Below are 23,735 nucleotides of genomic sequence, written 5' to 3'. Positions count from 1 at the left end.
TTAAAGAGACAGTAAATTCTCCAGAGGCATGAGCCTAACCAGTTTACTTTTCCACTAATCAAATATGTTAGCATTACTCATCTTTTAACTTGTATTTCCCAGGGTACATATTGTATTCTCAAACATTTGTCTAACAGTCAATACAGGTGTATGGCAAGGATTTTGACACACCCACTCGTCCATCCACAATATTCCTCTTTTTCCTGCCACTCCTCAGATAGCATGTAGGGGCATCTGCTCTCTGATATGCAACTTGCAGGTGCACATGGCTCACTGAGGAGTTTTTTTCACTGTGTTGGTGCCACAGTCGTGATCACTAATTTTTATAATTTTCTCAAGAAGTTCGCAGTGTTTCTTAAAGTTCAGGTTCACAAAGTCATGTGGGGTACATCTACACATCAGCATTGTTACGGAATAACTGACATTATTTTGAAATAACAAAATGCATGTCTATACAGCACGCCATTATTTTGAAATGATGTTGAGCTGGAGGACTTCTTACTGTGACTCCTGTAATCCTCATTTCATGAGGAGTAAGGGATGTGGAAGGAAGAGTGTTCTTCCTTCCACTTCCTGCTATGTAGACAGCGCCAAAAGCCGAATTTAGCTTTTTTGACTTCAGCTGCGCAATTGACGTAGCTGAAGTTGTGTATCTTAATTTGACTTTTGACCTGCAGTGTAGACATGCCCATGGTGACTAGAGAAGCTTGGAAATAACCTGAAAAACAGAGTGTCACCAGAAAATGTTGATTTGTCAAGTATGAAATGGTTTGCAGAAACATATCGGGTTTGACAAACTTCCAAACTTCTACCAAAAATCTTCCTGGTTTCCTGCCAGCTCACCTGGTGGGCTGTAAGGGAGCTTGTGCTTCCAGGACCCATACGTGACCCCATAACACAAACTGCTCCAGGGTCAGGAATCCCAGGGCTTCCAGGATCTCTGCTGCATGGCTGGAGTTGGGGTTTCCAGGCTTATTTCTCCATGGTAGGGGGACTCCTGACTCCTGGAAACTCTCTGGGCTGATCCCAACTCTAGAAGACTCTTGTGGAATTGTGAGCAGTCAAGGAAGTCTTTGGACCTCAGGAGGCACCAGCTTTAGGGGCAATTTCAGAATCTCAGTTTGCTGGGGAAGTAGAGGGAGAGTAAGTTTCCAGTCTTCATGTTTGCAGAGAAAGATTGAAAATGTGTACTTGAAAGATTAAAAAACCAATAGACAAATACAAGCATTCTTAGCATTAATATCACATGATTTTTAAGTCACTCTCATGATTTGGGGGGTGGGGCTTGACTCTGATTTTGACTGGATGTGGTTGGCTATAGTGCAGTTTCCATAGACAATGAAATCAGAGTGCTGTAGCCTTTCTGACCATGCTAAACTCCTCCTGTGAACTTTGACTTATTGCAGTGGTCACCAACCAGTAGATCAGGATCTACCAGTAGATCTTGGAGCCTCAGTAGATCTTGGTAATCCTGACTGGTTTGGCTGGGAAGCTATCAAACGCTGGAACTTCAGTTGCCCCTCCACCCACTGTCATGCTTCTCCTGCCCTCTACCTTGGAGCTGCCCCCCTCGGAGCCTCCTGCTTGCTGGGCAGGATGTGGGAGGAAGGGGGGGAGACACTGATGTCAGGGTGTCCTTTCTCCCTCCACTTCTGTACCCTATCTCCACACAGAGAGAAGGGAATGGAGAGAGCTTGGCAATGCAAATCTCTGTCACTCACACACTGTGTGTCTCTGTCATTCTCACAAACACATACTGTCCTTCACTCTCATCTCCCAACCCAACACATGCATGGGGGGTTGTTGTTACTCCTTTTACTGCTTCCAAGGTGTGTTATTTTTGGTTTTGACTATCCCCACCCTGAACTTCTTCCTACACCCAACCTCCTGCCCCTGACATGAGTCCCTCTGAACTCAAACTCTTGCACCCTAAAACCCCTCCTAGACCCCAATCCCCCACTCTGGTCTAAACCTAGAGCCCCTCCCACACTCCAAACTCCTTGGCTCAAGACCAGAGCCTGCACCCCCAAAGCTATGTCTACACTATGGGGCTTTATCAGGAAAAGGTATGCAAAGAGGCTTTTCTGAAATTTGGCCTGTCTACACTGGGCCAAATTTTGGGGGAAAAAAACCTCTTTCGGAAGAGCCCTTCTTCCTTGAGGGAGGAGGGAGACAGGGCTTCCAAAAGAGCATGTCTGCTCTTCCGCAAAAAAAAAGTGGAAGAGACGCATTCCCTGAACGTGGCGAAATTTTTCCAGGATACCATAGGTATTCCAGAAAAAAAACGTAGTCTAGACATAGCCAAATCACCTACCCCAACCTGGTGAAAGTGAGTGAGGATGGTGGAGGAAGAAGGATGGAGTGAGCAAGGTAAGGCCTTGGAGAAGGGGGGAGAAGAGGTGGAGCAGAGGCAGGGCCTCAAAGAATGGGTGGGAAGGAAGTGAAGCAAGGTATTTGGGTTTGACGTAGATCTTACATTGCACTTAAATTGAAAAAGTGATCTTGTGATTAAAAAGGTTGGAGACCACTGACTTAGTGGGTAAAATTTTCAAAAGTATCCAGGGCATGTCTACACTAGGAAATTATTTCGAAACAACTTATTTCAAAATAATAACTCCTGAAATAACTATTCCAAAATAGTGTATCCACACTATAAGGAAGCCTTGAAATTAGTCCGAGGCAGGCTCCAATAATGTGACTGTGTGACCTTGACTTAGAGCCCCAGAAAGCACTGGGGAGTAATTACTTTGAATGACTCTTGGGAGTAGTAGAGAATCCACACTACTGCTATTTCAAATTAACTAGGTAGAAATAAGTGTTATTCTTCATGACAAGCAGGAGTTATTATTTCGAAATAGCCACCACAGGCTAGGTAGTGTGGATGCTCCGCTTGTTATTTCAAAATTAGGGGACAGCGCGATTTGATGTTGCCTCAGCTGGGAGGGGGGGTTAAGGTTAGGCCATGGCAGTGTGTGGGGAGAGAAAAGGCCCAGGATGGCAAGGCCAGGAAAGGGGACCCAGGCTGGTGTGGCCAGTGGAGGGAGAAAGGACCTGGGCTGGTGCAGCAGGATGCAGGGAAAGGGAGAAGAGGCCCGGGTTGGTGCGGTCGCAGCAAACCCCTTCCTGGTGGCAGGAGGAAGGGAGAGCATGGGTCTTGGTGAGGCCTCAGAGTGGCTCCCATCCTTCCTCCTCTGGTGCGGCCCCAGCAGCTGGGGGGGTAGGGTCTGCAGATGGGGTGGGAACGGGGAGCAAGAGGCTGGGGCTGACATGACTGCCGGCCCTCCCTGACAGCTGGGGAGGGGGGAGAGCTGGGCCTGCCTATCCCCACAGATAGGCGGGCTGGTGAGCATAGTGAGCAGGGGGCACCGTTCCCCTCAGCAGCATGTGCACTTCTCCACAAACCGCCTCCAGAGCGGAGCCTCAGGATTTTCTCCTCTACCTGCTCCCCTACAGGAAGCCAGCGCTGACCTACAAATCTTGTGGAGGTGAGGAGGAGAGGGTTCCAGGCTAGAGCTCCAGGCACACAGCGACCCCAGCGCGCCCAGCCCGAGTAGCCAGAGGCAGCAGTTCCCGGCTGGGTCCTGGAGCATCCAGGCCTTCAGCACCAACAAGCAGCTGCTATTGCCACCCTCTGGCCCTCCTTCAGGGGAGCCAAGGGCCAGTGGGGAGCCCAAAGTGCCCCCCAAGGTGGGGAAGGAGAGCCCTTAGCTATATCCACCTCTTCCCCTTCTGGGGACTCTGTTGAGGTGGGGGGATAGGTGACGTAGAGTGACGTGATGACATCACTGTTGCCCCACAGGAAAAGCCTTCTTTAATATATAGAGAGACAAGAGGAATGCAAAACACATGAATTTTAATGGGAAAAGATTAAAGAACCAAAAAGCAATCCCATAAAATAAGAGCAATGGTCTAGCAGGCCTACACAGTCTGATGCCTTTGCGTCATACACCCTGGTGACATGCCAAGCTACAGGAAGGGAATCACTCAGAGCAGTCTAGGAGTAATGTTCCTTTCACAGGCAGTCAGAGCCACAGCTCCTGAAGTCATGTCATTGCACTGGAATTTCAGCTTTCATTTAAACAAAACATGGCTGGCCCTCCAGTTTGTGAAGAAAAGCTTGTAAACAAACTGAGTGTAACTGATGCAACATCTTCCTGACTCTGAAGATGGCTTTATATCATGGAGGTGCAATGTAAAACCATAAAAGCTAACTCCCAAGAGTTACTGCTCTGGGTGGCCCCACTAACACCACTCTGGCATATCTCTGCAGCAAGAAGAGCAGAGTGTAGTGAACCCAGATCACCATCTCAGACAGGTAAACCCCAGCTGCTGGAGTAAGTGCTGCAGGTCCCCATTGCTTCTAGGCTTGGATGAGCAGGGAAAGGTTTCTATGCCACTGCCATTGCCTCTCTGGGTGGCATCCCAGAGTTAAAAGAGATTATTCACAGAGCAGAAGTGGGACTGTGGGGGGCCACATTCCAGTCTTGTAGAGTGATCCATAGTGATTTTCTTTGTATACTTTGGAGGAGAATAGTTCCACTGTGTGTATCAAATGAACATGGTACTATCACACACTATAACTACTGATAGAAGAAAACTTGTCTTCTTTTGTAGGTCTGACTGAGACCAAACCTAAATCCTTCTTTAAGGAAAATCAGTCCAATTCTTCTAAAGTTATGATGGTTTAAAGCCAGAATGTTGCATCAAAAGTTGTCGTTGCTCACAAAAAACTTTCTTTGGCTCACATACACATTTTCTAATACGCGTGACTTTGCTGTTCAATAGCCAAATTCTTTGCAACATAGCAAAGCACATGCTACTCAGTAGGAAGTAATGACATACCAGGTTTCATATTTCAGAGTTTCGCCACTTTTAAGCTTTTACCCTTATTGGTGGGGGACAAAAAAGGAGGAAGAGAATGATCTTTTTAAGGTGAAAAATAGGGGAGGGTGGATTTCGTACACATAATTCCTAAAAAGCTAAACAGATTTTTTTTTACTTTCAACCAAGCATGGAAAATATTGACTCAAATGATCAGAATTTAAATAGGTTATGAATTATTGAAAACATGCTGATGAAAATTATTTTTCAACCTTAACTAAAATGAGCAGAACAAATGTTCACTATAGCACATGCTCATGCATGTGCGCACACACACACACACACACACACACACACACACACATGCCCCTTGTACACAATGTAGAGATTTCCAGAAATACAGCCCCCAGAAGAGGCAGTATTTCCTAGAATTAAGACATACGACTGCTTAGCAACTTTTCTGACAGTGGAAAGATAGTTCCAGGAAGTATAAATGTTTGGAACAGTAATTCCAATAGGCTCATCAAACCAGTGAAGATAAATGATCCACACACCAGGACCTTCTTATAAAGAACTGCTTCTTGCACTAATAATACACATTAATGAGAAATGAACAGTAACTACAGATGTTGACTCATTACAGTGCAGAACTTGTGCTCTTTTGTATAGTGTATTCCAGTCGTGTCACAAATCAGAGAGTTTCTGTCATATTAATTTTGTAATTCCTAGGAACTGAACTAAAATCAGAGAATTCATTTCACTCAAATTGGCTTTGAATCAGTAGCCCAGGGGTAAAAGAAGATGCTCACAGAGATGCTTACATTTCTGAACTCTGCTGAATACAAAGCAAAAAGAAAAGATGATTTTTATTCCCAAACAAACAACCACTGTTTAAAAAAAGACTTGAAGCAAAAAAAGTTTGTTTCAACAGGGTCCAGCTAATACCCAAATACAGTATTATTTATTTTTTCAAAAAAGACAATATAGTGCCCATCACCATATTGGATGAAGATCAGGAAAACTTCAAAAATACAGCAAAACATGTTCCAGGTTTGTCTTTGTTGGATATTAAAGGCATCCACAGGGCAAAGAAGTGAAGTGAAGACATTGCAAGTGGTATATCTTTGGGGCTTTGGAGTTTTGCACTCATTAAGAGGTAATGTCATGGAGTAGAGAAGGTTGGAGCTCAGGGAATGTTGCTTTCCATAGTAATATCTCCTTCCTAACCTGTGGCAATAGCCTTGTGTACAGTAATTGGGACCCTGTCAGTATGACTGTACCTGGAGTCAGTGGCGGCCCTAGACTAGCTGCCAGCAACTGGCGTCCTAGGTGGAACCATGCAATTGGTGCCCCCACCTCCAAACCCCTCAATGATATTGTGCTTGAATTTGGCACCCCATTTAACTTGGTGCCCTAAATGACTGCCTAGTTCGCCTATATGGACGGGCCACCCCTGCCTGGAGTTTAACACCTAGCATTCAATCACTCACTTCTTTGAAAGCTCATAATTTGCCCTTTACAACAAAACTCCTAAAGGACCAATAAGTTTAGATCTTGCCACCTCCCATTCCACAAGTCTAGGGATGGCTTCAGATTTAAAAAGTTGCACTCCTTTTTACTGGACCCGCGCTTCTGCAAGTGAGAAAGACAAGCTTTTTGAGCTTACACAGAGCTCTTTCTAACCTCAAAAACTTGTCTTTGTCACCAACAGAAATTGGTCCATTAAAAAGATATTAACATACCCACCGTGTCTCTCTAATGTCCTGGGACCAGCATGACTTCAACAACACTGCATCCTCATTTTTATATCAGATATCCAAAGATTACACATTACGGTCTCATAACAGTTTTGTTTAAGAGGCTTGCTAAATTCTGCATCTGTATCTCTTAAACTTAATAAAATGCCCCTCCAATTGTGATCTAGTATGTTACTGTTGTTAAAGATATTAACAAATGTACAGCCAGCTGTATACTTTTACACATTCAATAAGTGAAGGGCTAGTTCTCAAAGGTATTGACCTTTGTTGTCACTCTTCAAATGTCTGCCAGCCAAAGAGAGGTGTATATTACGAACATGTGATTCTTCAGTGTTGCACTGCATACTTGAAAGAAGGTCACTTGCCAAGGTCGTGAAGTTCAGAATTAAAAGAGCATGTTCCATGGTTATCTAATTGTTTAATTATTGTGCTAAAAGATCAGTAGAAAACTAGAACTACCTCACACCTAAATATTTTCATTTTGATTCAATAATTTGCATAATCAAGTAACAAAAGGCATCTGGAGAAGTGTTCTTATAAGTAAGAACATTGACTTTCCTATTTTTCTGAAGGTGTTTCACTGAACAAATGCAAAGGAAGTGACTGTACATTAACCCTCAATTTTAAAGTTATTGAAAACATTTACCTGGTACTGAAGAGGTTTAAGGATTGGAATGTCAATAATGACATAACACTTTGTACTCCAATAGCACTTTCCTGAAAGCATTTCTGTACATAATTACTTAAATTCACAACTTCCCTGGGTAGTAGTTCTGTTATTATTATCCCCATCTAAGGAGGGGCCCATAGAAGAGAAATGGCTTACACCATAGTCACGCAGTGAGGGTACAGTCCTGTAAACCAAAATTCACTTGAGTTTAGTGGCAGCTCTGGACAAGGAGAACTTTCCAGAACCATGTCAGAAATGTAGCACTCCACATACTATCCTACCAAACTTGATCTGTCTAGTCAAGTAAAGTCAGTCCACACACGTTCTGTCATTAGCCTCTTGGTTGAAATAGCTGTTTGTGATACAGGCAGTCCCCGGGTTACGTACAAGATAGGGACTGTAGGTTTGTTCTTAAGTTGAATTTGTATGTAAGTCGGAACCGGTACATATTGTAGGGGAAACTCTAGCCAAACATTTCTCCAGAGCTGTTTTATTCTCCCACACCTCACTTCCCTCAGTCCTTTATTCTCAAGCTGAGGTGTCTGCTGAGAAAAGCTGCTCCGCGTCTCCCTGGTCTGCTCGGGGAGAGGATGGGGGGGCACTAGCTTTGCATCTCCCTGGTCTGCTGGGGGGAAGCAGCTAGTGCAGGGTTGCCTCACCCCGTTTGTAAGTAGGGATCCGATGTAAGTTGGATCCATGTAACCCGGGGACTGCCTGTAGTTGTTTTTATGGCAAGGATGTAATTTCAAAGGGAAATAAACTGAGTACAGCAGCTCACTTCAAGGAAGATGCAAAACAGTGAGCAAGTGGTACTTTTTGGTCACACTTTCTACCAACCTAGGCTGAATTCCACTAAAACCCAACAGGACTTCCCCCTGTCCTGAGTACAAGATTGGGGAAAAGGAAGCTCTTTTCCAGACAAGTGGTGGAACTCCAAGGCTACGTCTACACTGGCCCCTTTTCCGGAAGGGACATGTAAATTTCATGAGTCGTAGTAGGGAAATGCGCGGGGGTTTAAATATCCCCCGCGGCATTTAAATAAAAATGTCCGCCGCTTTTTTCCGGCTTTTTTAAAAGCCGGAAAAGAGCGTCTACACTGGCCCCGATCCTCCGGAAAAAGTGCCCTTTTCCGGAGGATCTTATTCCTACTTTGAAGTAGGAATAAGATCCTCCGGAAAAGGGCACTTTTTCCAGAGGATCGGGGCCAGTGTAGACGCTCTTTTCCGGCTTTTTTAAAAGCCGGAAAAAAGCGGCGGACATTTTTATTTAAATGCCGCGGGGGATATTGAAATCCCCCGCGCATTTCCCTACTACGACTCATGAAATTTACATGCCCCTTCCGGAAAAGGGGCCAGTGTAGACGAGCCCCAAATGTCTAGGCCAAAGGACTACTGGAGTGGCAGGTGATTGAAAACCGTATCCTGAGTGGAATGGTTGAATGAGATACCAGGACAAGTTTACCCTGCCAAAGAATCTGACTGACAGACTGGAGAACCTTACACATAAAACATTTTCAAACATAATCTTCCAAGAGTGGAAGAAAATTAAGGTGAATTTTAACAGCAGAGAATTGCCATGAGCAGAGTGTGTCCCCCACCCCTTTTCTTCCTTCCTCCCCCTGCCTGTAATGGGCAGGTTGCTGCAAATGACAGAGCAAGTGAGCCAAACACTGAGAACAAAAGGACCTCTGTCACATCCTGTGCCCTTGGGATATATTATTTATGCTGTCTCCTGTAGGACAGTGCTGTGAGGCAATGTAAGTGCCTCCCCATCCCTCCAGAGCAGAGAGTCAAAGGGAGCAGCCCTGCACTTTAAACAGTGGCTGCTGTGTGCCCAAGGGTCCTGGCAGGGAGGTCCATGGACCGGATCCAGTGCTTTGGTGGCTCGGAACCAGCCCTGAGAGGCATCTTGCCCACCCTGTTCTTGAGACTATAATTTCCTAACACACTAACAAAGATAGTGGATAGCACTTACCATACTCAGATCTGTCCCCTGGCTGCATACTATTCCCTCCCCAGGCTGTTCCATGGGCCCTTCTCCAAACAGGTCCTCAGATGGTTGCCTCAGAATGGCTATTGGCCTGTCTGCCCACATGGGTTTGCCCTAAGCTTCCAGCTCCCAGGGTACGTCTAGACTACATGCCTCTGGCGACAGAGGCATGTAGATTAGGCTACCCGACATAGGAAAATGAAGTGGCAATCGCCGCTTCATTTAAATTTAAATGGCTGCCGTGCTGAGCTGATCAGCTGTTTGTCGGCTCAGCGCGCTAGTCTGGATGCTCCGCAGTCGACATCAAAGGCATTTGTTAACCTCCCAAGGAAGTGGGGTTGCACCAGCACTTGCCCACGGAGGTGCTGATGGGGAATGACCTAGATGAATGGCCAGATGGAACCCACAGGGCCCTAGTCACCACCCATAGCCAGAGCCAATGAGGGGCTGCCGACCCTGACCCAGGGGAGGGCTCCCAGCAGGGGGCTCAGGGCTCCATCCCAGCAGACACGGGCCCAGCAGGGCTAGAGCCCCAGACCCAGGCAAGGGAGAGGAACAAGTCCCTATCCCTGTCCCAGCTGCTGAATTCTGGGTGGAGGTGCAGGCAGATCCCTCCTTACAGATGTTGAGAGACCAGGCTGGCCTTGGCTCAGCACTGCCCCTGGGGAAAGGCTGCCAGGAGAGATTCCTGTGGGAAAGGGGATTCCTGTCCTGGGAATGGCTCCCCGCCGGGAAGGTGGAGGCATGGGGGGCCCAGCAGCAGCTGGTCATTCCCCAAAAGTATTGCTGCAAGCTGCTGTATCCGGCCCATGACGTCCCATTTGCAGGGCACCAGTGAATCCGGCGAACCTGGCTGAGGCTGCTCCAAAACTTCTACTGGCCGGAGATATTTGCGGCCGTGCAGCGGTACTGCCAGTCCAGCGACTCCTGCCAGAGGGTGGGGAAGGCCCAAGATAGGAGGAAAGCTGCTTTGAGGCCCCTACCCCATATAGAGGAGCCGTTCCAGAAAGCAGTAATAGAGATAGTGGCGCCTATCGGCCAGGCGACCCAGACGGGGAACAAATACATCTTGGCAGCAGTGGATTTGGCTACCCACTGCCCTGAGGCTGTGGCTCTGCCCTCTATCGAGGCAGACACGGTGGCAGATTCGCTGCTGGCCATTTTCAGCAGAGTGGGGTTCCCCCAAGAGGCCCTCATGGACCAGGGAGCCAACTTCATGTCGGCCCTGCTCTGGAGCTTGTGGGAGAAGCATGGGGCCCAGCTCACCTGGGCCCCAGTGTATGGCTTCCGGTCCAGTGGGCTGATGAGGAGGTTCCAGGGGACCCTGAAGCAGATGCTGGAGGCCTTCCTGCGCCAGCACCTGCAAGACTGGGACAAGTATCTGCCCCACCTGCTGTCTGCACATAGGGAGGCACCCCAAAGGTCTGGCAGGTTCTCCCCAACAGAACCAGGGTGCAGAAGGGGGAAGGACCCCCTGGGCTTGCTGAGAGAGTTATGGGAGGGGGAAACCTCCCTGGATGGAGTGCAGGGGTGGAAGACATCCTACCTTTCTGGGAATGGCTCGCTGAGCTCATGGGCCCATTCAGAGAGACACTGGCCAGAGCTCAAGGGAAGTGGAAGGGCTGGTACAGCCACAGAGAATGGGCCCATGCTGGCCCCCTCAAAGCCATGCAACAACTGGACAGGGGGTAGCCAGCTCCTGCAGGGCAGCACCGTGCCCAGCCCAAGCCAAGGGGAGCGCCAATTTCACCAGTGTGGCTTTACCGGGCAGCGGACCCAAACTTCCCCAGGTCACAAGAGGAGTGACCCTGCTCAGTTCACTCTTGGAGGGGGGAGATGTGATGTAGTGTGGGTGCTGTCTGCTCTGTCACCCGGTGATCCCCTGTGCTGTGATGTGTGATTCCCACTGACTCACCCACATGCCTAGACACCTAGTTCCAGCTTGAGAAGTTAACAAGTCTCTTCCCAGAGGGACAGACAAAGGAAGGGAGGCAGAGACGAACACCTGGGTGAGGGCAGTGAGGGAAGTGAGTGTTGGGGGAAGGGTCAGTCTTGGGCTGGAATCATGAAGGAACCAGTCTAAGGAGGGGGCTGGAATCGAAGGGCTCAGGGACCCCATCTCAAGGGGTCTGAGGCATCCTGGACCAGAGTCCTGTAGACACATCATGTCTATGCTGTGCTGTATCCTGGAGAAGCAATAAACCCTCTCTATTCTACTGGCTGGAGGAGTCTGTTCTTGCTGCTACGGGGGTGCAGTGTTGGGGGAACCCCGACACGTCATCACACAAGTGAATACAGCTCATCACAGAAAGGATATCTTGTCAGCACAGCATCCAACCTGCTGCTCCCATCCTTTCCTTTTCATCCGGATGCTTCAGGTGATTGGTACACCCCCAGCATAGTGCACCAAGCTAGTGTATGCCCAGCTTTGCCTGCCTCTTTGAGCTGGCCTCATGCAGGTGGATGACATGGATGAAATCAGGATCTTAGGAGTACTCTCACCAACTCTTAACTAGAACCCTGGGTTGCTCCTCCATCTAGCTAGCAGTGAACTGTCTGGTGGGCTTATTGATGTTTGGCAAAGTTGGACTGAGCTATGCAGAAGCTGAATAACGTTGTATGGGGGAAAAATGAGTTAAAGGCCATGTAGCTTCTGGTGCACAGAGGGCAAGTGAGAAGAGAATATGCTTTTTAAGTCCCGGCTTGACAAAGCCCTGGCTTGGATGATTTGGTTAGGGTTGGTCTTGTTTTGAGCAAGGGGTTGGACTAGATGACCTCCTGAGGTCTGTTCCAACCCCAGTCTTCTATGATTCTAAGCAGAAGGGCAGGACGAAACAAGTTCAGTGAACTGTGGCAATGACTCTGCAGGGTTATCTTGGCTCAAAGTCAGGTGGTACCCACTTGACTTCTCCAGACGGTAAAATGCAAAAGTAGGTAGAGTAGGGTCACTGGTCAACATGTGTTCTGCTCCATACTCCTGTAGATGTGTGTCCAGGGGTTTTGATGGTATGGGCAAAGGTGCAAGAGATAACACACAGCAAACTTGCAAATGTAGACAAGCCCTTAGAGACGAAATGCTCAGTATCCCATTACTTGTGCAAGGGATATGAAATATCGGTTAAGTGAATAGTTGATTAACCTCATGAATTCTTATTGGTTACTTGACTATTCTATAGTCCCTGGGGTTGGACTATAGAATAGTGCTCTGCCCCCACTTCTCAGGAGCCCCAGCCACTCCACACTGCTGCCTCTGTATCAGAGGGTATGTCTACACTGCATTCCTCCTTCGAGAAAGGAATGCAAATGCAGACAAACGAAATTGCAAATGAAGTGCGGATCTGAATTTCCCATGCTTCATTTGCATAATTGTGCCTGCCGCTTTTTTGAAATACCCTATTTCAAGATAAAAAACGCTGTTTAGATGCGGTTATTTTGAGGAAAAACCCTTCTTTCAAAATAACCCGTAAACCTCATTTTATGAGTAAGGGTTATTTTGAAAGAAGTTTTTTTTCTCGAAATAACCGCATCTAAACAGTGTTTTTTATCTCGAAATAGGGTATTTAGAAAAACCGGCCAGCCGCGGTTATGCAAATGAAGCGTGGGAAATTCAAATCCGCGCTTCATTTGCAATTTCGTTTGTCTGCATTTGCATTCCTCTCTCGAAGGAGGAATGCAGTGTAGACATACCCAGAGGTAGCAGCGCTGTTGCCAGGCGGGAGCTAGCCCACGAGGGGAGCCAGTTTAAAAAACACAGGCAGTAGTGTGGGGTGGCAGCAGCACCTGTCCTGGGGCGGGGTTAAGCTCCCAGACCCAGTGTGAGCAGGACCTGATCTGGACTGTTTGCCCACCTGGCTCCTAACACACTTTAAATGCAGAGCTGCAGTGGGGGGGTAGGTCCCAGACCCCGCGTGAGCCAGGACTGAGCCAGGGACCTGGCCAGCTTGCTAAAAAATTTACTGGCAAAGGAGGGAATGTGTGTAGTCTATAGCATTAACCTATAAGCTTTTGCATATTGGTTAATCGGTTATTCAACTACACTATTACATCCCTGATTGTGCTCTAAGGCACCCATTGCTAATAATAACATGACCGTGCCAAATAGATCGTCATAAGTTCATTCTAGCAAAGCTTATACACTTTTTGTTCATGAGCTCTGACACCAAGAGGCTAATTTCTCATGCTAGATACTCTTGAATGCTAGTGAAAGAATCCATCTTTCTTTTCTGGACATTGCTGTGAAGACATTTTTAGATTATACCTAAAGCATCACTAATGGCTGGAATTTTTTCGTTGTAGAATATGTTAACTGAAATGACATAGTATATGAAAGGAAATATTTTTTAAAAGATCGTTATTTTGCAAAGGCTGTCTGGCAATTTGTAGTGCTGTATGACTCTGTCGCTGTCTATGAATTATGCATGCACTTCTGTTATATGAAGCATAATAAAGAAAATGAAGGCAAAATATTGAGTTTCACGAACCTTGGAAATGTAGTTTGGGGTGTGAAAAAAGAGACAGTTTGCAATACTTTGATCAACTCTGTCAACTTCCACTCTGTTACATTGTTAGGCCTTGTCACTGATAGTGTAAGGGAGAGCACAAGTCTTTGTGCGTACAGTTTAAAAGCCAAATCCTGCAGTTGGCTTACATGGTAAAGTGGCCAAATCCTATAATTTTTGCTGTGGCATGACTCCTACAGAAATAAATGGGGGTGTGCCAGGATGAGAACTGTAGAAGTGGGACCCAGTTCTGTTCCCATTGAAATCAGTGTCAATAGGAGGAGCAGGTCTCTACTCACTAAACAAGGGTTTGCAAGATGAGGCCTTTATATTGTACATTAATAGTAGTCACTTTTGAACTTTGGGATGAACTTGCATGAGGAAGGACCATTCACCTAGGGAGTGTTGCATTGTCCCTTTAGGTCCTGATCCTGCAAACATTTATGCAGGTGCTTTGAGTTGTGCCACTGAACTCAAATGGACTATTCACAAGCTTCAAGTTAAACATATCCCTAACTTTTTGCAGGACCAGGGCTTTAGTTTGTAAAAGGCTTTGGGACATTCCTAGATCAGGGTTCTCAAACACTGCACTGCAGCTTCTGACAGCAAAAATTACTACATGATCCTAAGAGGCTTGAACCTGCCCACCCCAACTGGGGGAAGAGTGAAGCCAAAGCCAGAGCCTCATAGCTGGGGGGGAGCAAAGTCAAAGTCCAAGGACCAACCCCAGGCCACAGGGTCTGTAACCCCAGCCCCACTAGCCAAAGCTGAAGCCCTGGGGTTTTGATTTCAGTCCAGCAGGGTGGGGCTCTGGAGATGGGCACCAGCAAGTCTAACGCCAGCCTAGGTGACCCTATTAAAATGGGGTTGTGACCCACCTGGGGATCCGGGCCCACAGTTTGAATACCACTGCTCTAGATGACACATGCAATATGTAATAGCATAATTATCATGATGAATTCATAGAATTTGTAAGCATGTCCAAAAGCTATAAATCAAAAAAAGGTGGCTAGAGTTCTTAGTACTTGGAAATGGTTTTAAAGAACCACAAAAGAAATACTTCCAGCAGAACACGTTTTATTTATAGCAGGATTTTCAGAATACCATGTATTCCCAGCCTTTGACCATTTCAATTGCTTTTATTTTGAGGAACACCCCCACCCCAAATACTGACCTGCTTACAACAAAAAGCATCCCCTGGAAGGAAATAAAATATACAGCATTAGACAGCAGTGGTTTCTATGTATGGCATACATTTGTGTCCTATGGGGCGAATATTCTGAGCACTGTTTGCAAGTGAGCTCTTGCTTGCTTGGCTGTTCCAGGAGGAATGAAAGTGCCTCCTCCAAACAAGATCGTTAAGAAAAAATGATTATGAAGTAAGCATTGCAGGGAGTCACTTCTGACAGCCTTCTGTTCACAGCTTATGTATGTTGGCCAAAAAGTTAGCCTGGTAACAATATAATACAAGTGTTTTTTTTTTAAGTACTACAGTGTGTCACCAATGCTTTAGTCAAATACATCTCCTGGTAACGTGGCAATATCATTCACAAATATACAATTTCCAAAGCTCCTCCTGTATATACATATTTTGAAACTCCTGGATTCCACGTGCCTCATGGGCCGTTCTCCGGGAGGCCCGGCTGCTCCACGGTGGGAGTTTCCTCCTTCCCACGTAAGAACAGTGGCTGAGGCTGGTTCAGAGGCTCAGCGCTCATAATACGTGGTAAATGAGCCTGGAGTGAGAGGTCCGAGGGGTAGCCGGCTGGGAATCGAGGCTGGCGTTTGCCGAGAGGGAGGCGGTGTCCCGAAGAGGCAGAGCAGCTTGCTCGGAGGTGGAAGAGATGCGATCCACGATGCTGGATAAACAGTCCAAGCTGGACAGGGCGGTGCTTTTGTCTGGGGGACAGAGAAAGGCGGGGGATGGATCAATCCTTCCGTAGCCAGCAAATCTCAATTCGCTCACTAATTAGCCACTCTTTCAATTCCAACTCTTTTCCATAGTCCCACCCAGCCCCGGGGAGTCCAGGAGCCGACCCTTTGGGCGTCCACCCAGCCCCATCGTTTGCAAAAATCACCGGGAGGGTGAACACTCATGGCAGGTGTTGCCTTTCCATCTGCACCGGCGCCACGATGCCCGCAGTGGAACGGCGCTAACCAAACAGCTGGCGGGAGAGTTCTGCGTTCTTACCGCTGTGGATGTCCGGGCAGTAAACCGGATCAAACCCGCTGCCCCGCCGAGACCAGACGGGGCTGGTGCATTCAGCCTGAAACAGACAAGAAATGAGCGCCCCCACACCGTGCCCAGCCCGGCCAGCCCAGCAGCGGGGCCCTGCCACCCCGACACGCCTGGGCGCTTCCCCCTCCCCGCGCGTGGGCTCCCATTAGCTCCGTTTCCAGCGGCCCTTTGGGCCAGGGGCAGCGTGGCCAAAGGCGAACCCCTCCGCAATGTGCACCGCGTTAACCATGGCGAATGGATTGGTAGCAGGAGGGAGGCCGGGCGAGTCAGTCAGCGGACACTTTCCCAGAGCGAAAGCACATTGAAACCTGGCACTTAGGGCGCAAACTTGCTGGGAAGGGGGGAGGGGACGCACCAGCAGCTCCTCTGGGCCACGCTGGAGCTGGGTGGCTCCCCCTCTTGCCCTCTCTTTTGTCCCTGGAGACTGTAACATTGTTTGGGCTGGGGCGGGGGAGGGGAGCAGCAAAGGCTTCACTCCCTAGGCTCAGCTCTCCATGCCCCAGGAGGGATTTCATTGGCTACAAAACACAAAGGAGAACAACGGTGCTGGGGCAATTTCTATAGTGGGGGGGGGGGGCGGAGAGCTGCGGAACCCCACTGGAGACCCTGTATAGCATGGCCAGACCCGTGCTTCTGAAGGAGAATGACCATATTGGCCGACAGGGAGTGGGGAATGCAAACCGCGAGCTTGTGTTCTAGCTACCTGCATTCCCCCAAAGTGGCCTCCTTTGCACATATTAATCCCCCCAGCCCGGTAACGCAATACAAGGCCGTTTGCAAGCGCGCACACACACACACGGGGCCCTTTCCCTGAGCGCACCTTAGTGGTTCCGTGGGCTCAGCCCAAACTCTCCCCCTTCCACGCCGCCGCGCCCCGAATCCGAATTCGCAGAGTAACGGGACCTCGCCCCGCGCCCCTTCTCTTACCGTCCCGTCGGAGCAGCTGGACGTTGGGCTGGTGGGTTCCGACGGGCAGCTCTGGCCCGGCAGGCTGTAGTAGTTTTCTACCTGCTCTCTCAGGAGCTCCTGCAGGCTTTCGATGTATCGGATGGCGTTCCTCAGGATCTCCACTTTGGGGAGCCGCTGGTTGGGGTTGGCCGTGGTGCACCTCTTCAGCGTGTCGAAAGCCTGGTTCACTTTCTTCAGCCGCCTCCTCTCGCGCATGGTGGCCGCCTTCCTTCGGTCCATGGTGGTGGACTTCCTCTTGCAGGCTTTGCAAGCCCACAGGAGGCAGTGGCCGGCTTGGTGGTGCCCCGTGGGGGCTCTGACATGCTCTTCTTCGTCGGAGCCCGGCCCCTCCGCTTTGTGGGCTCCAAAGGCAGCCAGCCCGGGCTCGAAATCATCCCCGAAGTCGCCTTCAGGGGAAGGGATGCAGGAACTGTCATAGAAGAACTCGGATGGAGAAAACTGGCAACTGTCCATCACCTCCATCTTTGGGGGTTAGGGCTGGTCAGCAGGGAACCCGGCTCGGCCAGCCTCGCTGCAGTTTTCTTGGGCAATTTCCTCAGTAATTGGGTCGGCCCGACCAAGTGTCTTTTCTCTGTGGCACGGGGCTCTTTATATAGACATCTTGTTACGGGAGGCTGGTCCAGAGAGGCTAGTCTTTATTAGCATATCCCTCCACAACCCCTACTGAGGTTGTCTGGGCAAACCCCCTCCATTCCCCAGGAGACAACTTGCTAGGCACCGCTCCTTGGGACTGTCTGATGAGTTTATTACATTGGAACTTGCATACACTTTTTCGGGGTAGTGATTGTCACCACCACTCCAGCGGGAGAGATTCGCAATTTGGCGTGAAAAAAAAAAAAATCGGGAGGAGAGAGACCCCCAAACGTGACATTTCCTGCGTATAAGCGTCTTCCAACAGGTTATGCAGTAAACAAGCTACAGCCTCACCTTAATCCCCCTTTTCCCAGGAACTGAATGGTGAACGGTTACTTTGAATCACTTGATTTTCTTACAAGCAGGGCTGCGGTTCGAACCAGACTGAATCACTTTGTTTGTATAGGTGTGATCGGATCCGTTTGCTTCGTTTTCCCGGGGGATGTTTTGCCCTTTGATTAGATTATTTATACAATGAAAAAAAAAACACATAACGCTCACAAATTATTCCTGCGGAGCAATACCACTGTCAGGTAAGAATGAAGAGGGGGCACTTCGACTACATTTCAGGGTTTGGTGTTCGCTGATCCTGCCAGGAAAGTTACTCACAAAAGACAATTTGTAGTTGTTTTGCCTTAGAAAATCTCTTTTCCACTCCTTTGCTCTTTTTTTCCTGTGGCCTGATGGTGTTGGAGACACAGCAGTAGAGCAGTGCTTCGAAGTTGCTAATTTTCTGCTTTCAGACAAACTTGTACCGTTACAGATGCGTCCCAGCTGTCAGTGCCACAAACCCCTCCTGGAAGTGTAAAATTTCTACCCCCCCCCCCCTTCCCAATCCCTGAGTAACTTTACACAAGTTGGTGTCAAAAGCCTTCCAGAGTCCTCGCAGCAGATCATTGAAACTGTTAAAGAGGCCATTAAAGTGGTAATGAAGCCATTTAACAGGCATTTGCCAGCGCGTAGGAACCCTTTGGCCACATTCAGCTGGGTTTTATATGGTAGGAAAATGTGTTCTTTGGATTAAATAAAACCGTTTGCGAACGACTGGTCCGAAATTCCCAGTCTTGGCGAGTTATTCTCTGTATCCAGCAGAAGGATTTTTTGACTAACCGCCCTCAAGAAGCCGCAGACATAGGCTGTGAGTTTACCTCTTGGTCTAGTCGTTTTATTCAAGCCCCCTTTAAATAAACGAGACTGGCGAGGAATTCGGTGTGAAACAGGTTATTAAAGGACTGCCTTTGATGCAGGCTGTAACCCACAAACCCTTCTGAAAAGGAGACCTTCGGACTGGAGCAGGTAGCCTGAAAAGCCACGCGTCTCTTTGTACAGTATTCGCCGGACTCCCCGCCCCTCAGGGGAGACTCCCGTGGGAACCTGATCTATAACTGTTCGGTTCCCACAGGGGAACTTTACTGCTTTAAGGTGAACGCCCATTTTAAAATATATCAGAGGGAGACATAAAAAAGTTTAATAAATAAAACCCCTGCCCGGACCCCTTCAAACAGTCGGGATACCGTTATCCAAACATTGGAAAGGCTACATCTGTACGGTTCCAGGTTATTTAGGGCCATAAACCGGCAGCAAGCCCCCTTTGAAATGAATACGGTAAGAAAGCCAGCGCGCTGATAAGGGAATAAAGTTACAGAAAAGGAAAGCGCTGAGCTTCAGCGCTCTCTATTGAAGTCCAGGTTGCCATTCAGCCGTTCTCCGTGGTTTTGCAAGAAATCCTCAGCCAAATAAAGCGGTTGTGGTCAGCAGTAACTCGAAGACTGTCTTGGATTGTAGCGCACCGATCTTTTAATGTAGCAAGATCAGACTCACACGGCTACCTCTCTATTACTTAATTTAGCATGTTCACACTGACTATAATAGACCTGTTTACAGATTTATGCTTTGCTCACAAATACATTTTGCCGTTCAAGGGTTAGGTACACTGCTCTGGTCCCTCTTCAGTGGTTCCTCTCTCCAGGTATGTACAATATACCTTGCAGTTACAATACCAACCCCCTTTGGCGTGTCTTACAAAATATTGTCTGTGTGTCTTCGAATGGGTAGCTGCTTATTTGGAGTGTTTGAGGTTGTTTAGAAATGCCTTTCCCAAGAGTCTGAGAAGAACTCTAAAGTTTCCCTTCTTCCTGACTCTTTGGGAAAAAAACAGGCTGTCACTCAGGAAAATCTGTAATTAGCATCCCTTAGAGGAGCCAGCTTCCTTTTGTAAAGTGATCTCAAAACAAATTTGCAAACGTGCAGCAAAGCAGGCGAGGGGAACTAAAAGAAGCAGAACACCCTCCACCCCAAATACAAGGTTGGCTAATGAGGCTGCTGTAAGGGGGGGAAAGGGTGGTGAGTTTCTGATCTGGGGCTTGACATGCTGAGAATGAGATCCCAGCGAGCCCCAGACTTTCAAACTCTTGCTACAACAGAGAAAAATGTAGAGAGTTTTAAAACTAACAAGAAAGTTTCATAGGAGAAAACACCGCATTTCAGAGGTGTCCCTCGGCCGGTAGGAATCGCTCTGTTATAATTTTTTTACATATAGAATTTAAAACATATTTTTACTAGATTACGATTATGTGCCTCCACCATAAAAGAAGGATTCGGTTTTTTTTTCAAATAGCAAAATTATTGAACAGCAGATTTTATTTCGTGACTTTGCTCCCTTCTTCGGAAATGGCTGGTGTTTAACTTTTCTTCCAAAAACAGTCCAAAATAAGAGACCAAAGAAAGTGTTATCACACACTGTAAACAAGTCTCAGAGGAAAAACTTAAAAACCAACAAATAGTTTAGCAGCACCTTAAAGACTAACAAAACATGTAGATGCTATCATGAGCTTTCCTGGGTACAACCCACTTCTTCAGATGACTGGAGTATTAAAAGTCCAGTTCCAAAATAAAAAGGGGATGGAGGGAGAAGAAAAGGGGGAAAAAGTCTCAGAGGGGTAGTCTTGTGAGTCTGCAACTTTAAAAACGAGTAGTCCTGTGGCACCGAAGAGACAAACAAAAATAGAGAGAAACGTGAGCTTCCTTGGGTAAAACCCACGTCATACTGTACATTACATACAGAAAATGTGAGTGTAACAAGGATTCGGCCTCGATGCAGCAGTAGAGCTGGAACATGTAGGAATGAAATGTAAATCTCGGGGTATGAAAAATCACCGCATGCTGCCGCTATCTTTACAGATATGACCCAAAATTGAATCACTGGGGCGCATGTAATGAAGCCATTAAATGCCAATGAGTGAGAGGGGGAGAGAGAGAGTGGCGGGGATACTGATTTAGGAGCTCAAGTTCTCTTCTTAGCCTTGTAGGGGGCTGGGCGCATTTTGTACTGTAAAAGCGCCGGATCTCACATCTAATTAACTGCGGAGGCAACTGAAGGCAAGAGGCAGTTACTGGAGCACCCACTTTCAGCAAAACTCCCATCGAGCTGGCTTGAGTAAAGGGGCCAGGGCTACAAATATTTAACAGCTGAGACTAAACTTACCGGGCAGCCTTTATTCCAAAGGCACATGCCCAGACTCAGCCAACAAAGCCCAGAGGAAACGAGTTCTCTAGAAGTCCCCACTGGAATCAGAGGGAGCTTTGCCTGGGTGCAGCCTGCAGGGCTGAGGCCAGTGGCTGTCGGCACCGCTTTGCAGCATTCGGTGTGTGACGGGCTAGCTCAGATCCCTTGGGGGAGGGGGCAACGCTGAACATTTTAGCTCCTAGCTCAGTACTAGCCGGGCCACCCTTCCCCCCGCCCCCAGCGCTCCGCCTTCAGCTCTAACGAGCAGCCAAAATCGCTTTCCCACTTGGACCTGTATTCAGGGGGCACCACCAACGTGCTAAACGTTTGGCTCCCTCCAGCTCTGGGAACTGGGCGCACCTAAGTAAACACATTAGTACCTGCCAGAGCTGCGGGAAGGGTTTGCACAGAAGCCAGCTGAAGAAGACATTGGCCTCTGCTTGCCTTCTGGGACTCCCAAGGGAGATCAAAGGGACGAGGGTGGTTAGCAGCCTTGAGAATGGGGGAAGTTGCTAGTCCCTGCTGCTACAGAAGGGGATACCCAAGTGAGCACATGGCTGAGTTATTCAAGCCCTCCCGCACACCCCTCGCTTCTCCCAGCGAAAACAGCCGCGCTTGCCTTAAAAGGGCAAAGCTCTGGCAAATCGCTAGCCTGGGTCCCCACAGCCACAACAAACCGGCCCTGTCAAGGGCTCCTTACCGAGACCTCGGACTTTGCCCTTTGGCTATAGCTGCATCGCGCCCCTGTGCCATGGTCTTCTTGGATTTCAGCCACAGCTCTGCATCCGATCCCCCTTCTGCTATGGGCCCTGCAGTTGGTGAAAGCTTTACCGAAGAAGAAGCAGGGCCGCTGATCTAAATATACTGGATTGGAATCTGTAACCCTTTTCGCATAAGAAGAGAACATTGCATGTGTACTGTAGTATTTAGTGGGGATTCAAACCCCGTCTCCCCTACCTTCATCTCTTCCCACCACCCCTGTGGCCGCAGTCCAGCTGTTCCACCAGGGCATTCTAGTGGCCAAGGACATCTCAGCGACTCTATAGTGCCTCAGCGAAATGACCTGGCTGTTCCCTTCCATACAGTACATTACAGCGCCACTTGGATCCGGGACATAAATGGCCCCCTCCCCACCCCACTGTCCGATTCCATACAAACAACTACACAGGCTCTGAGTTAAGCAACACAAGTGAAGCCGCAGGAGCCAGGGCTTATGAGAGACATTCGGGGAGTCATGTTCCACATTTCATAAAACGCAGGCCGAAAATCATTTTCATTAGTTTAAACCTGATCACTTTGTGCCCAACACTCCCCCCCCCCCTTTTTGGAAAGAGGCTAGATTAAATCCCAACCTGCTTATCTTCCCCGAGTTATTACCTCTTGATTGTGGGCTTCCAGGGCCTGTTTGCTTTGGCTTTAGACGTAGGTAAAGATTATCGTTATTAATATCAAACAAAAACACTCTAATTGCAAACACACCGAGGACTTTCATGGGGAAGCCTGGCATGTCAGCTCCAGCCAGGGAGGTCACAGGGAGTCTCTTTTGGGGAAATATTTTCTTTATTTAATGAAAAACCTTCTTTACTCAAACTGACTCCAAACAATCTCTCGTGTTACCCCGCGGCGGAATCGACGCGGATTTCGGGGGTCCACTCACAGCCGGACAATATGAGTTTTGATGTTAATATTAGGCTCAATGGCTAGTCAGAGGAAGAAAGGGCATTTTCCTGAGAGGCTCGTGGTATTCCGGAGAGTGACCACGCTGCTCCTAGAGTCCACCCTCCCTGCTCAGGACAAATAAAGCCAGAGTCCTGCTTGAGTGGTACCAAATTGGGCCCCTCCTCTGACTTGTTTAGGCATCAAACTAGGTTGTGAAGAACACGACTAGCTTCTAGCGTGGGTTAAAAAGCTTCTTTGTATATTTCAAGCTAAAGCCTTAAATGAAAGCCAGGGCAACAGCCACCTTCTCTTAGCAAAAGCAATCGTTTTTTTGTGTGTGTACAAACCCATATTCTTTTGCCGAGTAGATTCCCCAAGGTCCTGGCTTGTTATTTCTATACAACAGTGAATGTATTTGAAACACGCGGGGAGGAGGAGGGAGGAAATAGAATGACACCCTAACAGGTATTTTCTCCCTTCTTTTTCTGTTATACAAATCTGGGTTTCTGTTATTCCTCTCCAGCTCATCTGACGAAGTGGGGTTTGCCCATGAAAGCTCATGAATCGATCTATCTAATCTATCTATCTATCTGTTAGTCTGTAACTTTAAAAGCAAGTAGTCCTGTGGCATCTTAGATACTAACAGGGCTGCCCCTCTGAGACTTTTTAACCTTGTTTCTAGGTCTCACTGCTTGGGGGACACACACACACACACACACACACACACACACACACACACTCTCTCTCTCTCTCTCTCTCTCTCTCTCTCTCTCTCTCTCTCTCTCTCTCTGCATTCGACAACGGGACCCTCTCTCGTTTAAGCGGCAGACTCACACCATCAAACCAACAACCGCCCAACCAAATACCAGCGCGGTGGGCACTGTTATCCCAAGCGACTCAGCTGGCATGGGAAGGAAGGTGGAGCCAGTAGGTCTGGAAGGGCGAGTTTCTGTCAGATCCTTCCAGGAGCATGGGAGCGACACTGTATTTTGAA

At 48.1% G+C, this 23,735-nt stretch overlaps 1 protein-coding gene across 2 annotated transcripts; it reads right to left on the bottom strand.

Moving 5' to 3' along the window:
- Positions 1-14,796: 14,796 nt before the first annotated feature.
- On the bottom strand, positions 14,797-22,353 carry MYF5 (myogenic factor 5). 2 transcript variants are annotated; one of them, NM_001286906.1, is given in 3 exon segments: positions 15,451-15,635; positions 15,928-16,003; positions 16,903-17,406. In NM_001286906.1, coding segments are annotated over 3 exon segments (765 nt in total).
- Between the last annotated feature and the right edge of the window lie 1,382 nt (positions 22,354-23,735).

The sequence above is a fragment of the Pelodiscus sinensis genome, chromosome 1, assembly GCF_052426305.1.
Source record: "Pelodiscus sinensis isolate ZL-2025 chromosome 1, ASM5242630v1, whole genome shotgun sequence".
NCBI lineage: Eukaryota > Metazoa > Chordata > Testudines > Trionychidae > Pelodiscus > Pelodiscus sinensis.
The sequence above is the reverse complement of the archived record's forward strand: the minus strand, read 5'-3'. Positions and strand labels throughout refer to the sequence as shown.

What these genes read in the sequence shown, in the direction of transcription:
- MYF5 (XM_006118481.5), bottom strand. Translation starts at nt 17,406, where the DNA reads ATGGAGGTGATGGACAGTTGCCAGTTTTCTCCATCCGAGTTCTTCTAT. An exon ending in CCAGCTGCTCCGACGGGACG is followed by an intron (nt 15,636 to 16,902) that starts GTAAGAGAAGGG and finishes TCTGTCCCCCAG; the next exon opens with ACAAAAGCACCGCCCTGTCC.